The sequence below is a fragment of the Amblyomma maculatum genome, chromosome 3 (genome assembly GCF_055883805.1).
Source record: "Amblyomma maculatum isolate TAMU_Amacu chromosome 3, ASM5588380v1, whole genome shotgun sequence".
NCBI lineage: Eukaryota > Metazoa > Arthropoda > Arachnida > Ixodida > Ixodidae > Amblyomma > Amblyomma maculatum.
Window position 1 is genome coordinate 30,772,914 of NC_139346.1, and position 16,460 is coordinate 30,789,373.

Here is a 16,460-nt window from a genome sequence, read left to right on the forward strand (position 1 = left end):
CGTTAGTCCCGATGACTTGATGGCTTCCAGCACTGTCTGTAGTCGTTTTAGATGGTCTTCAAAGTTTGACGAGAAGACAACAACGTCGTCCAAATATACTAAACAAATTTGCCACTTCAAGCCTGCCAGGACTCTGACCATTACTCGTTGAAACGTGGCTGGTGCGGAGCAGAGGCCAAATGGCATCACCTTGAACTCATAAAGGCCGCCCGGTGTGATGAATGCGGTCTTCTCGCGATCTCTTTCGTCGACCTCAATTTGCCAATATCCGCTATTCAGGTCCATCGATGAGAAGTACCTTGCATTGCAGAGCCGGTCGAGAGTGTTATCGATGCGGGGAAGCGGGTAGACATCCTTCTTCGTTATGCTATTCAAGCGGCGGTGATCAACGAAAAAGCGAAGTGTGCTGTCTTTCTTCTTGACCAAAACGACTGGTGCCGCACAGGGGCTGTTCGATGGCTGGATTATGTCATCACGCAGCATTTCCTCAACTTGATCGCGAATGGCCTGCCATTCTCGCGGGGATACACAATAAAGGCTTTGGCGCAGTGGTCGGTCGTGTTCGTCCGTTATAATGCGGTGCTTGGCCAGTGGTGTTTGTCGTACCTTCGATGATGACGAGAAGCACTCCCTGTAGTTTCGAAGAAGACTGCGAATCTGGTTTTTCCTGCTGTTGGTCAATACTGGGTTGATGTCAAATGTGGGCTGACGGAATTGGTCCGGTGCGTCTTCCCGTGGTTGGTCGTAGAGGGCGAATACGTCTTTGAGGTCCTCTAATTCGTCGAGAAAAGCGATGGTCGTGCCCTTGTTTAGCTGCCGGTATTCTTCAGTGAAGTTTGTTACCAGCACCTGAGCTTGTCCTCTCCGGAATTTCGCGATGCCTCTTGCGATGCCGATACCTCGTTCCAAGAGCAATTGGATATTTCCTTCGACGATGCCTTCAGCGGTTTTGATGTCTGTGCTACCTACGCTGACGGCGACGCTTGATCGGGGCGGCACGGTCAATTCTCCGTCGAGGACGTTTAGAGCGACGTGTTGCGTCGAATTCGTCATAGCAGGTATGGCTTTGTCTGCAGAGAGCTTGATGAGCTTGGATCGGAGGTCGATGATAGCCCTATTTTCATTTAGGAAGTCCATGCCTAAAATCCCGTCGCGGGAACACGGCTGCAAGACCACAAAGCTGGTGGGGTAAGTACGCCCATTTACGGTTATTCTTGCAGTACATCGTCCCGATGGAGTAATCAGGTTGCCACCTGCGGTGCGAATCAGCGGGCCATCCCAAGCGGTTGTAACTTTCCTGAGATGGGAGGCTAACGGTCCACTGATGACTGAATAGTCAGCTCCGGTGTCTACTAGGGGAGTGACTCTGCGACCGTCGATATCAACTTCAAGGTCACTTGTTCGCGTCCTCGCATTGCACGTGGGCCTTTGTGTCCGATCTCGGCTCCGTCGTTTCTTCAGATCATGGCCGGGGCATACCGTTGTAACTTCGCCGGGCGACGGTGTCGGCTTGCACTGTGGTCATGTTGTCGTCGATGTCGTCGCTTGGAGCGGCGATGAAATGGTTGCGTCGTCGTTAGTGGTCGTCGGCGGCGGAGGATCTTTGTCTTTTCGCCGTTGAGCAACCTCACCTCCAAAGGTTGCTGCCTTTAGTTTCCCCTACGGGGGCTAGGAGACCGTCCTTGCACGTAACCGCGGCCCGGCGACGCAAATCGGGCATTGTACAGTGATGGGGAGCGTGACAGACGCCTTGGCGACGAGTGCTCTCCGCTGCGCAGGAAGTCATTGATTTCCTGTGGTCGCTCGCCAGGACGGGGTCGTGGGGCGTCGACAGCGAAAACACGGAGGCCGATCCGCCTGTACGGGCAGTGACGGAGGATGTGTCCTGCCTCACCACAATGGAAGCAGAGCGGTCGGTTGTTTGCTGTCCTCCAGGCGTCGCACTTTCTGGGGCTTGGGGGTTGTTGGTAGGCTTGGCGGGCGGGGACCAAGGGCGGCTTTCGGAAGCAGGATGCTAGCGACAAGGGCTTGGGAGGTCGCGTCGGCTTGGGCGGTCGCGTCGGGGTGCAGGACGACATAATGCAGCAGCATAGTCCATCGCTGCTGATTCATGCACTGGAGCCGTCGGAGTCGTCGCTTTAGGAACGCCCAGCGCCTGCTGAACTTCTTCACGGACGACGTCCGCGAGCGTCGCCACCTGGGGTTGTTGCGATGATGCCAGCATTCGGCGGAGCTCCTCTCGCACGATCTCCCGGATCAGGTCCCAAAGGTTCTCTCGGCTTGCAGATGCGCTGGGGTAGTGGCATGAGTAGTTTGGTTGATGTGGTCGCTCGTAGTGGCGCATCCGGGTGTCCAACGTCTTCTCGATGGTCGATGCTTCACTTTCAAATTCTTCCACAGTTTTAGGCGGGTTCCGGACAAGCCCCGCAAAAAGCGACTCTTTAGCTCCCCGCATTAAGAATTTCACTCTCTCACCTTCGGTCATGTTAGGGTCGGCGCGGCGAAACAGGCGTTTCATCTCCTCTACGTAGACCAGGACGGGCTCGTTTGGTAGTTGAATTCTTGATTGGAGGAGGGCCTGAGCTCTTTCTTTTCGGACAGAACTTGTAAAGGCTATCAAGAACTGTGCTTTGAATATCTCCCAATCCTTAAAAGAAGTCTCGTGATATTCAAACCAAATTCGGGCATGTCCTTGAAGAACAAAGTAGACCTGCCTGAGTTTCGCAGCGTCGTTCCAGCCGTTGAAATCTCCCACACGGTAGAAAAGGTCCATCCAATCTCCCACATCTTCATCCGGTAGTCCATGGAAGCAGGGGGGCTCACGGGGTTGGACGAAAACAACCGGTGCTGTAGGCTGGGCCATTGTCAACGTCGATGCCTTATGAGATCGAATGGGGTCAGGCAGCAGACCGTGTTCGGGTTGTAGGCCTTGAAGTCGGCGGCTGGCTCGGTGACCTGTAGGTTGGTCTTCCAGGGCGACCGGAATAAGGCTGATGTCTTCGCTTGAAGGATCAAGAGCAGCACCTACACCAGATGTCACGTAGTGGTGACAAGGCCGTACACACCAAAAAAAAAAAAAGACACAGGCGTGATGGTACTGAAATAACTCTTTATTGGGGCTGACTTGCGCCCGCAAAAGAACTAAGCAACTCGGCGGCGGCGATAGCAACAAACGTGCTCGTTGGTCGTCGAACAAAGAATGCTCGTCACACTCGTCAACGCTGAATTTAAAGGCTGCACAGAACAATCTAGATAACGTACGCAAACAGCTACCAGCACGGGCTGGAACATTGTGGAAAGACACCCGGGTGGCCGGAACCTTCGAGACAGTTCTCAGTGCATCTTGCGCTACAACAAAGCATCGAGCATTAACAAACAAAGATTACGGAACTGATACGCGGTCCAGAATTAGAGTGATAAGCCTGTATGCCGGCGGCTGTTGAAAAAACAACAAATACTGTTTTGAAGGTTTCGCGGCAATATGCACTTATGTGGATGTTAGTTTGCAGTTCACTCATCAGACAAATTAGCGCAACGTTAAATGAAGTTGGGCTGATGACTCCTCCCTGTGGAACTCCACGACCGACCTGAAGGGAAGTCGTAGGTCAAGGAACTGTATCAGACGGTCCTCGGGTGTCGCATTGGTGGAACTGAGGCCGAATAACCTTTCTTTGAACGCCTTAAGCATGTCGACCAGACGACGGCTGAAAGTATTTTTGCCTTTAAAGAAAATATAATCATCCACGTACATAAACGCCTTCAACATCCATGCACCGATGTCCGGTTAGATTATTCGGTCAATCCTGGATACGAAAACCCCGCTTAGCATCGAAACTACACACAAGTTGATGCACATCCGGGACCTTTGTCAATACACGCTCTCTTGCCATTCCACGTAGGTCGAGCTCAGGTAGAATTTGTGCAGTTACAAAAATGCATGGACAAAGATACCACTCCTCCTAGTCATAAAGCAATCTTTATTCTTACTGACTTACTGATGTGTTGCCTAACAGGGCTCATAAGCTTGAGGATGGGGCAGCAAATAAAACAAATCTTTCACATCAATACTGAAGGCGTTGCAACTGGCCGGTTTCTCATTCTTTAAGTATTCATCGACTACATCAGAATTCACAGCTAGGAAATGTTCTGATAGAGGAAGTATTGACAGGTGCTTGCGCAGGTAGGACGAGACAAAATTTTGCCAAAAAATATCTTGCAGTCTCAATGCAGCGAAAAGGAATATCTGTTTATGCGTCTTGGCGGAAGAAAATACTTGCCGACTTTCCTTCGGGGCATCCTTCCCAGCATTGGAAAGACGAGTCAAGTCGTTTAGAAGGGCTATGACATGGTTTTTCACATTCTTCAGTTTGACTGTACCATGTGCAGTAGCTACATTCAGGCTTTCGCATTTTTCCACTGCAGATTCTGCAGTGCTCTCGAAATGTTTTTGTTCTATGGTGTCAAATGAACATGCTCCTGAAATTAGTGGCTAACTTTTGTGAATTGCCACGATATGTGATGGGCGACCCACAATATCAGAAGTAGTTGCATTATGCATTCTGCCGTATTAATTTAGATATTCAGGGATGGAACCTTGTAAACCATGGACTTCTCTACGCGGTCTTCTACCAAATTCAAAAAGCCGAAGAGACGGTTGAAGGCACTTGAAAATAGCATTACGTTCTTATAAGAGTCAGACCACTCGTCGTCCGATATGAATTCCTTAACGACCGGATGTAGCTGGCGAATGCCATCGCTTCAAGCTTCAAGGACTTGACTCACCTTCCTTACCTGCACAGTTCTTCACATAATCTGCGCCAGGCGGACTCGCGCACAGTGCCCGCAGCCTCGACGTTCTTGTGGCTCTCGTCGACACACTTGATACGCTTCTGCTGTGCAGGCGGGCGCACTGAAAAAACTCCCACGGGAGACCGTCAAAAATTTTCACCCGCGCGTTCAGGAAACGTTACCGAACACCGTGCTGCGACATCAATACTAAACGTTCAACTATTCAACTAGCCTTTTATACGCGCAAAACAATATTCACGCCACAGCGCACTTCGTAGAAATGCACTTGTGCGTAGTCATATGCAACACTAACAAATTTCTTCCAGTGCAACAACACTCTCACATTTCCTGTCATTCCTTGTCAGTAAGTGGACAGAATATCTACTCTCTCCCTTGGTTTCCCTGCATGCGGCCAAAACCTCATCTACGCAGTAGGCACACGCACTATAATCCAAGGCCTTCAAGCTCATCATAGCAGGCAGAACACAGCGCAGAAGGTGACAAAAAAAATGTAGGGGCTCTAAGATGTGTCTTAGGAGCGAACGGCGAAAGCCTGCCCTTCTCCTCCTGTCATCTGCCTCTTTGTCTTAGCCTCTTATAATTTGGCTCTTATGGTTTGCATTGCCTTTTCCTGTATGTTTTCCCCTTTCTCTTTGCCTCTTATCATTTTCCCCATACCGTTTGCATCTTTCAGTTGCGGTCGTGCAAGTCGTTGTTTGACATATTGGTCGTTTCGTAGTCATGATGAGTCACGCCGTCATTTTTGCTCATTTCAGGTCATTCCAAGTCATCGTTTGACATACTGGTCATTCTGTAGTCATTAGCAGTCATGATGAGTCATGCCTAGTCATTGTCATTGCCACTCATATCAAAGCATTTTCTCATTTCCAATCAGTTAGTTTCCGCAAGTGGTCGTTTGACACTTTGTAGTCATGTTTTGTCATTTTGTCATTTTGTAGTCATTAGTAGTCATGAGTTACGCCTAGTCATCGTAGTAATTACCACTCATAGCTAAGCATTTGTGCTCATTTCCAATCAGTTGCGGTCATTAAAAGTTGTCGTTTGACATATTGGTCATTCCGTAGTCATTAGCAATCTTGATGGGTCGTGCGCAGTCATTTTAGTCATCACCACTCATCGCTAAGCATTTTGCCCATTTCCAATCAGTTGCGGTCATTACAAGTTGTAGTTTGACATATTGGTCATTACAAGTCATTTTAGTCATTATTTATTATCGTTTTAAGTCATAAACATTACTCATTACCTGTATGGACGTCCATAACTTTTAATCACTATTCATCACCAAGGTGGGAGTGAAAGTGGAAAGATATAATACGAGCCGCAGTGGAGGGCTGCGGAGGGCTGCGGAACAATTTTCGCATTTTAGTAGTAGTATATGTGGTTATTTTTATCATCACATATCCAAAATAAAGGAAAAGATGTTTGCCAGCCCCGCTATCTGCTATGTGATGTCTAAGCACCTAAACTGAGGCGGCGGAAATAAAGGGGTGGTGAGGAAGCGATGGAGGAAATCAATAGGTGAGCGACAGGGAGAAAGGACAGGATAGGTAAAAATAAAAATTAAGAGAAATATACACTAAGGCACAATATACAGTAGTTTGCTTGAGACCCGCCCGCAAATTTCTCAGGTCACTGAGCACTCGGCACATCGGGCGGATCTCCACAATAGCTCCAAGTGCAGAGGCACGCCAGCCGGCCTTTAAAGTAGCGGCCCCCGTCTCCCATGCCTACGTGCCGGGGACGGGGTGATCGGCTTTTTCCGGTGGAAAGTAAAGTTTTTTCAGTGAATCAATCACTATCAACAGCGCTGCCTCGTTCTGAAAGAGGCGAAATGAGAGAAAATAAAAGAGAAAAAAAAACGCGCGTCGTAATAGACGTCGTCCACCACCGAAGCGCTGGCGGGTGCAATGACGGCCTGCACGACAGGTTCAAAGGCCGGTGGTAAGCGAGACCTTGCCGTTTGGCCCGCATTACCAGCCCCATACGGACGGCAGCAGCCACCCTCCACCACCACCCCAACCCCCTTCTCGCGAAGCACCTCTTAGCGTCAGAGGCTATATAAACCCTGATTAGGCGGAACCGCGATGCAAAACAAGCGCTTGGGGGCTTGCCAGTGGTGGGTCACGTGTTTAGGCGCACCTGCTGAACGAGCGAACCACGCGGTTAGGCGAACGCTTTTGAGCTCATTGGTGCGGAACGGCAGCAGCTTGAGTTTTGTGCACGAGAAAGGAAGCTTCCACTACAAAACTGCTTGGAGACTCGAAACAATACAAGGGCAGCTGCTTTCGCTGCCGCTTGCAGGATAATTGGTTTAGGCTACAGGAAAGAAAAAAACCAATTCGATGCCAGGAGGAAGTTCTGGATGAACATCCGGTACCTGCTTAGAGCGGCTACAATGAATATGCATCCGGGAATGCTATCTTCCACGTACACCAATGGACTACACCCCGCGTTATGAAAGGGGAAAGCGTGCTGCTATTGGCTCGAATATCTGTCGCCCTTGACGAAGCGACCGAGTCGAGCACGAAACGTAGGGCTGAAATAAAATTTCTTTTTAGTTGGTGTTAGTGTTTTTCGAACAGTTTGCTTCAAGATGCCAGCCAGGCGGGTTTCCTCAAAGATGTTCTTGTTCAAATCACCGCAGCACCTTTATGTGCAGGGAAACTAATATAACCAACAGTTGCTACCAGCTTGTCTACCATTAACACAAACTTCGTTCATGCGAGACTTGCGCTTGCACACGAGGCTACGCTTAGGCGAACAGCTCTATGGTGTTCAACTGGGGCACTCTGTCCACGTAGTATTTACCGTGAGCGCCTACGCAAGGAGCCCAATGCGCGCTCATCTCTTTTATTAGCTCGTGAGTACGGTTGAGCCGACGACTCTTGATGATTCTTAGTTTGAATCGAGTTCAGATCTCGTGGTCGGCGAGGATGGCCTCTTCAAACTTCTCTCGGCATTCCTTGAAGATCTGGCGGATGTTGACCATTACCTCCTCCCAGATCTTGGTAACGATCACGGTTACTTTGGTGTGAGCCACGGGTGCCGGTCGAACCACCTGGTAGCGTTGGAACATGCTGCCGTTGCCTCCGCACAGCACCTGGTCCAGGATGCCGATCGTCGCCCGGTACGTCACCTACGCGATCATCACCTGTAGGTCTCCTCTTGGGCCACGAGTTAGCATTAGGGAAACCTCCGGGACAAGTTGCAGTTTGCAATGATCGATATAATATCTCCCTGTAGGGAGGAACGCTTCTCCTCACTCAGAGATCTTTTAAGAAGCTGTATGTACCAATGCACGCATTGTCACGATGCAGCCATTTCGACAAGCATACCGCGCTGATGTCAAGACACCTCATTTTGTTTCACGTCATTCACTTGTAAGCGGTGACCCCGGAGTTGTTTTCCACCTAGATGTGACGAAATTTGAGTGGGGGTTATGAAAAATGTGCGCAGTTTAAAGTTCGATCCTAGGAGTAGTAAATGCCTCGCCTGCTACCAAAACACATCAGCATAGACAGGAAGAGCCCCGCAACAGACTCCTACCAAGAACAAATACTGACTATAGTTCTACAACGTGAGCCTTAAAATGACCAAGAATTTAGGCATATTTAATAAGTCTAACGACCGGTAACATACTGCTCCGTCTCCGGAAAGCAAAACTATTTCGCATGTTTTTATTAACACCGAAGGTATTGCCGATCAAAACTTCATGAGGTTACACTTCCCCTCTGACGCTGACGCGGAAGGCAAAAATTAGGAAAATAAATAAGGTCGTTAAGGTTCCCCACCACACCTCGTTCAGAAAGTACCTTTTGCGCTCGCCATGCGAGAGGGCCCACCCAGCGGGGCAGGGCTGCCAAGAACGCGCTGCAGGTGCCATCCTAATCAATTGTGATTGATGCAAAGATCAATTTTTTATTTTTGTAATGTACGTTTAAAAGAACTTCTAATTCATTATGATGCTCGCAAAAACCACAGTACATTTTCATTGCATTAAATAGGACCATAAATATTTTAAGAAACTCTTACAGCGCCCGTAGAAGTGTTTGAGGGCATTGACTGGCTTTTGTCAGCTGCGGAGACAGCAGCCCTATTCTTGGCATCTGTCCCATAGATGCTCCCGGCTTGAGGTTTCAAAATCACGTTTACCTATTTTTGATTAAATTTGTGGCTGCTCAAACACAAGGGCGAAACGAAGGGACCTACGCATGCGCTTCTAATTTCGTGAGAATCCTACTCACAGGTAAAACAGTCTTGACTGACGGTGGCTCTTTGTCTGCCAGCTATAAATCTCCAGTGCGCCAGGGTAAGGAAAACGCTTATTAGACTTTGATGGGTAAGAAGTATTCGCAGTCGGCAGCCCCTGGCGATGAGTAACTGGAGACACCACAGCGTGGGAATTAGCATCTAAACGAATAGTTGCGACAGCAGGTTTCTGTATTAATTTCTACATTACTTTTCAGAAACGTGGTGAAAAAAAACAACAACTCCAAAATAATCACCGAGATTTGTGTAAACTTTAGACTGACTAACCCTTTCTCAAACTAGTGGTGAGAGCAGATTATTATACCGGATGTTTCAAATGTTTCAATACGCACTGTGGCAACAGGAGCTTACCACGTTATCAAAAGCATATTTTTCTCGATGCAGAAATTTTAAGAACAGGACTCACCTTTTCATTTCGTGCCTTATATCATACGTTAAAATTGGTAAGCTGATTAACTCCATTGATTTCAATATTTGCTTTTTATTATACTACACTTCGTAAATAATTTACGTATTGCCGTACCATTCACCAGAAAAGAGGACGTCAACGTATCATGATTTGTTTTCAAACAAAAACGCTATTAATAACTTGAAACATCTACATTTCTATGATGAGACACAGGGAAAATATAGAATGGCATGTCTCATAGTATCGGTTGACATAACCGTTGATGTAACGGTTATGCCTCCGGCCAATCAGCGGTGTCCGCGTCTATGAATTCATTTTCAAAGCGCTAAGCAACAAGGGCGAAGTAAGAGCAGACAGGTGCGAGCTCGTCTAGCAGAACCTTACGTGTTCCATGGCCGTTACGAAAAAACTCAATATCTGAGGTTCCAAGAAAACCAGTGTTTGAATTCCCTGAAAAAACTGCCCCGTAGACAATCAGCGTTGGGATTTGCGAGGGTGAGGAGAGTTATACGACCCTCAGTGAGAGTATCAAAGGCGAAAACACTTGTTGCTCCGAAGAGTTCTCGCCTCCAAACTCGGCTTCGAAGTCAAGCGAGATGATTTGCCGTACGTGATATGGAGCAGTCGAACCTTCCGCCATAAGACAAGGAAACTTGAGATCCGGAGGAAGCTTACACAATCTGCCCTTTCTGTCGAGCCACTGCCTTGCATCGACGCGTAGTGCAAAGGGACGTCTCAGATTCCGACGTAAGAATCTTCATACGAGTGAGTGTCGACCTTGTGAACTCGAACAGAGCCACAGTACTGTTGGGGAGCCGCACGGGTGCCATTAGCCTAAATAAATTTATTATTTTAATTTTATTTCAGGTTATCCTTGCCTGTGTCTCCTTGTCTTTCGCTCTTCGTGACCCTCGATGATGAGCGTATGGTTTTATTTGAGGGTGACGCATGATTTAGGAGGGCTTATTACGGACAGAAAAACAGAATTGTGCTAGGGAAAACTCGACAAATATTTGAAAGTAATACGAAAGACAGGACATTTCGCCTGAGGATCACTCCGAACGACTGTCGGCTATGCGCGCCAAAAGGAACAACTAAAAAATTACATTCTTGAATAATACCATGTTTCAAGTAGTCGCACTCAAGATGACAGCCAGTAACCTGCGTAGAGCCATGGGCCGTTTTATCCAAATCCGTTCTTTCTATTAATCAATAACGCAGATGGTTTCCTGATCCCAAGAACCTATGATGCGAAATTGATTCAATACCTTCAGTACCGATAAATAAAGCTTTTCTGGCATTCCCGCCCTACATGAAACCGTAAATGTTGATTCGAACAAGGACAGGAATCATTAAGACGGTGTTCACAACGATTATATTAAGCGAGTGCACATAAGTCCCGGGAAGAAAGTACAGCCGGTCGGTGCGATTGATACGTCAGTGTTGGTATTAGCATTCTCTTCACACGGCACAGCCGCAATCACTGCAGGGTGGAACCCTGCGAGTGATGCAGTGATCACCAACAAAAGCCTGCTCTCTCCCGTTCGGCTCCCGCGAACTACGCAAGCAATCACGGTGGGACATGCCATCCAATGCCCCTACTCGACTCCGCTCCAATCTCCCCGCCTCCCCGTATTCATATTCATTTTTCTTCTTTCACTCTGTCTTCTCCTTCCTACATAGTGAGATAGGTGACTCCTCCCTTCTCACTTTGCCGCCCACCCCTCGTCCTCGTTCATCCTTTCTGTGCCTCCCAACTGCCACATTTCATCTCCATTTTCTCTAAACGTAGGGAGAGATTTCTCCTCTCGTTTGCCGCCCGCAAGCGGGGGCTTAGGATGGATGGACAGTCTTCTTTCAATACGTGTATTCTCATGCTAACGCATAACTAGTGCTCAGGTATTTAATTCAACCAGTGCTCAACTATGACTACGGCAATAGGAGGGTGACCGAGAAGCATCGAGGGTCAATGAAAGGGAGCACAGTGCGGAACTTAACCACACGGAGAGAAGCAGGATATATTTTGAAGAATAACCACAGCGTTTTTAAAAACACCGTGAGAACGAATTGAAGTTGACCTGCATTGATGGATTACCGGGTTCTAATGACAAGAAGCGCTGCTTACCCAATCGATAAACAAAACATAATCGTGGAGAAAATTCTACAGAATATATACTTTGTCTTAAAGATAAATATCGTTGTGGCGTTTATTTTTTACCTCGTGTTCTTGAATATTCTGTCAGGTATTTCGTTACAGTAAAGGACTTCGCAATGATAGAGCAAAATTAAGTCGCTACAAAAGTTTCTTGCATGGCAAGTTACTGGCTTAAATTTTTTAAGAAATGAAATATTTGCGCAAGTTTGTAAATGTTTTCAACTCATAACGAAGTTATGATTTCAAAAGAGCGATAAAAGTTAAAATTAAAATGAAGCATCGCCAGCAGCCGCCATTTTCACATGAATATTGCAGTGATGCCAAGGCGGTTTTGCATGCGCAAAACCATAGTGCTAACTAAGGCTACACGGCCAATAACTTTCAGTTGGTGAATAAAGAGTCATGCCTTTTGTCGACGTAAATAGTTTGAAAAGTTTCTTCGCCTAATATTTGGGCTCAAACTACATGCTTTGAACATAACAATGGGAGAGAATAGAGTCTCTTTTAACTAATAACCAGGATTAGATGCAATTGTTTTCAGCATGGCCAGGTGAACGCGGGCAAAAACTCGCCTGCCAGTCGTGGTTGGCGACCTCTTCGTAGCTGCGCAGGATGCTTGTGTAGACGTAGATGCGGTGCGGCACTGCGCCGCTGTCCAGGTCGAACTCTTCCTGGCGCGAGTAGCAGGTGGTCTCCTCCTCGACCAAGTAACGTCGGCTCTCCTGAATGCGCGAGATGAAGGCCACCCACGAGGAGCGGATGGTCTGCGCAACCTGTTCTGCATTCGCCTCCACCGATGAAGCCCAGCCGCGCACGCACGCAGAGTCGAACTGCGAGGCCACCCCGAGCCACATTTACGTCTATTACTCTCAAATAGCTCCACAACACGAAAAAAGAAACTATCACTCGTGTATGTGTCTTGATAACAGGTCTGCTCATCTTATTATTATCAAGCGCGACATCACTTTGTAAACCGCAGCTGAGGCTAGTTGGCAAGGCATTTTTGAAGTGTATAAGCTAATGCTATGCACTTTTGAAGTGCATAGCGCTAGCTTATGCAAAATGACCACTAGCAGAGACGCGGAGAGGACAAGCACTCGTTCTGTCCGTATTGCTCATCCCCTTTCATCTTGCTGAACTGCAAAAAAAAGAACACTGTGTAACTGTGCGCCGCATATCTGATGTACACGGTGTCTGTTCAGGTGTGGTCTTGTGGATAGGGGTACAACATGGCAAAACAGAGGGGACAAAATGCCATAGGAATGAAAAGTGACACTACGGGTGCAGACTCCTGATTAAAAAGTTTCAAAGCGATGAGATTCAAACACAAAAATCACCCTCTTGCTTCCGTTCCACCCCTTGTGGCATGCCTCGACTGTAGTGCGGTTTCCTTTTAAGGGCGAAGCTGCTAAATCATTTGTGTAAGTAATGTTCGTGCGGGTGTTCAAACAAATACTTTGCTTCATGCCATCTACGCATAACATTGGCGACGAAGATCGGTGTTCAAGCTTTGAAGGAACGCCGACGCCATGGAAAGCGACTACAGCTGCGATGACAACGATCCTACGAGTTCCACCCAACTCGATCGATATCGACGTTTGCCTGGATAGAATCGGTTTCTACGCAATCGCCAAAAGAATAGACTCAAGAGAAATAGACGAAACAAAGCCCCCCCCCCCTTTTTTTTTAAGTATTTCAGTGTGGCGCCACAAGGGGACCATTTATTTGTTCAACGACTTACGGATAGAATAAATGTAATAATTAGGCAGTGACCCATAACGAACCGCGACATAGAAAAATATAAACAGGTTTCACTTTCCCTCCCACTTTCCTCCCTTCCCTTACGCGCCCTAAGGGTTCAGGTGTGGCAGATACTGCACCTTTCTCTTCCTGTGAACCAATTTATAGTGTTATTTATGCCACCAACATTTGATTTCAAAATACTGCAATACAATAGGCCTCTTTTTTTTGCTTTCTTTATATCGTGGTTACTTTTTGTTGACCTAACTGAGAGTATATCTGATGCCAGCATTAAAAGACACAGGATACCTACCGTTAATATTCGTATTCTTTTTCCGCAATACCATTATAAATATTCTGGGGAGAATACTTGCTTCATTGTTGTGTAAGATAAATCATCATCATCATCATCATCATCTGGCTGACAATACCCCCTGCAGGACGAAGGCCTCTCCCATATTTCTCTAACCCGGTTCTGTGCTAGCTGCATCCACTTGACCCCTGCGTTAACCTCATCCGCCCACCCAACTTTCTTCCGCCCCCTGCTACGCTTTCCTTCTTTTGGAATCCAGTTTGTTACCCTAAACGACCATCGGTTATCCTCTCTTCGCACTACATGTCCCGCCGATGCCCATTTCTTCTTCTTAATTTCCACTAGAATGTCAGTAACTTGAGTTATTTCTCTGACCAACTCTGCACGCTTCCTATCTCTTAATGTTACCCTTAGCATTTTTCGTTCCATAGACCTCTGAGTTGTCCTCAACATAAGTAGAACCCTCTTGGTTAGCCTCCACGTTTCAGCCCCATAGGTGAGAAGAGGTAAGATGCAACTGTTGTATACTTTCCACTTGAGCGATACCGGTAAGCTGCTAATCATAATCTGCGAGTGCTTGCCAAATGCGCTCCATCGCAATCTTATTCTTGTTATATCCTTTTCATGGTCCAGATCTGCGGTTACTGCCTGTCTCAAGTAGATATATTTGCCTACCTTTTTTAAGCCTACCTTTCTACTTTTCCTGCCTAGGTCATCAATCATTATTTGCAGTTCATCACCCGAGCTACTTAGCAAGGCAATGTCATCAGCAAATCGCAGATTGCTGAGGTATTCTTCATCTACCCTTATCCCTAACTTCTCCCATTCCAAGTCTGAATACTTCCTCTAAGCAAGCTGCGAATAGTACTGGGGAGATCATGTCTTCTTGCCTAACACCTTTCTTTATTGGAATTTTGTTACTTTTTTTATGCAGAACTATGGTGGCTGTGCCGCCACTATATGTATCTTCCAGCACTTTCGAGTACGGCTCGTCTGCGCCCTGATTTCGCAATGCCTGCATCACCGCCGAAGTTTCAACTGAGTCAAATACTTTTTCGTAATCAATGAATGCTATGTATAAGGGTTGGTTATATTCCGAGCATTTTTCTATCACCTGGTTGATGGTATGGATATGATCGTTAGTAGAGTACCGTTTCCAAAAACCTGCTTGATCTTTTGCTTGATTGCAGTCTAAGGTTGTCCTGATTCTATTAGCTATTGGCTTAGTAAATACCTTATACGTAACAGGTAGGTCGGTGATTTTTAAGGTCCTTAGAGTCCCCTTTCTTATGAATGAGGATGACGTTTGCATTCTTCCTTGGTTCCGGTGCCGTCGATGACACCAGGCGCTGCGAATACGGAGTGGCCAGTTTTTCTAGCACTAGGGGTGAATTCACTTCACCCCTAGGCCACGGGCAGGAGCTGCCAAATCGGTTCGCTCCTTTCATATGGGTGAGTGATATTGGAATCAGCCTTTACATTCACGTTACCCCTAGGACTGCATGCACGTTCATACAGCTTGGTCAAAGCGGGACCTTATATGTGGGCTGGTAGCTTACGCTCTCGCGTCACACCCTTAAGGGATGAGCTTTAGTGTCCCCAATAGTGTAGCACCTCACACTGATAGGGCGTTTAGGGGAATGATGTAGCAGGCAAAAGAAGCTTCTGCTTCTATCCAGGTATAACCACAACTAAACCACAGCTAATGTCCCTGATGCAACAGACGTTCCACGGGTGTGTGTGTGTGTGTGTGTGTGAGAGAGAGAGAGACAAGGAAAGAAACTAGCAGTCGGCGATGACAAGGAAAGCGTTATGGGTATTTCTTTATTTTTATACCCGCTACTGTCCCGAATTATTACAGCGAAAGCCTTTGCTAAATTATTCTGGACTGGTAACTTAAGCGGAAGTTACCAGTATTCTTTTTCTTCTTCTTCTGCTCCTCCTGCGCTTTGGCTGATCAAGGTCAAGCGTGGCCTTCGCCTGGACCACGCGAAGGCTGGAAACCTGGCGCAGTATTGCTATCGCAATAAAAACATTTCTGAGGTCCCTGCACAATCTTCACCGCAGAAATACGTAAGCCTGAGCTTTGCCGTGTTGTTCGCAATATGTGCCAGCGTAATTCCGCGGGTGATACATACTGCGCCTTTACTTTCATGTAAACCAATTATAGCTGCAGGTAGCACAAAGTGGGCTATGAAGGCGGGCCCCTGGTGGGTCCAATGTAGGCAAAGCAGGATGGCCCCGGTGGGCTCTATGTGGGTGCTGCAAGAGGGGCCGATGTAGGCATGAAGAGGGCTGTCGACAAAGCCCCGATGGGTCCCACTAGGGACCGATGCAGGCATTTTCCCCGCATTGTGAAAAGGGCACATCCCGCCAACTCCCCACGATGGTCCTACTTTGGACAAATTTGGGCAGCCGGTCTGGATGAACTCCCCACGATGGTCCTACTTTGGACAAATTTAGGCAGCCGGTCTGGATGAACATTAATTTTTTTTATTTCGGTTAGCTCCTCAGATAATGACATAGGACCGCGATGCGGGCTCTATAGCGCAAGCCGCACTTGGGCTTGCCCAAATTATTCTCATAGGGGTCCGACGCAGGAAATTGATGGGAAGCCTTTGTCCAAGTTTTCCCAATCATTATTTATGCACATAATTAATCATTTTATGCATGTCTGCCCTTTCTAAACAGCCACAGTAATAAATTTTACAATACTTTTTACCAATAATCTACCCTAAATTACTGCGTGTATATCTTATTCAGGC

At 47.2% G+C, this 16,460-nt stretch overlaps 1 protein-coding gene across 1 annotated transcript in view; it reads right to left on the reverse strand.

Annotated features, from left to right (window-relative positions):
* Positions 1–7,661: 7,661 nt before the first annotated feature.
* Positions 7,662–16,460, reverse strand: part of LOC146194446 (uncharacterized) — a 30,210-nt gene continuing 21,411 nt past the window's right edge. The window contains exons 7-8 of the mRNA XM_084596053.1: positions 12,215–12,472; positions 7,662–7,945 (exon numbers count right to left, since the gene is read on the reverse strand). Of these exons, the coding sequence (XP_084452179.1) occupies positions 7,721–7,945; positions 12,215–12,472 (483 nt within the window). The 3' untranslated portion in view covers positions 7,662–7,720. The remainder of the gene's footprint in view (positions 7,946–12,214; positions 12,473–16,460) is intronic.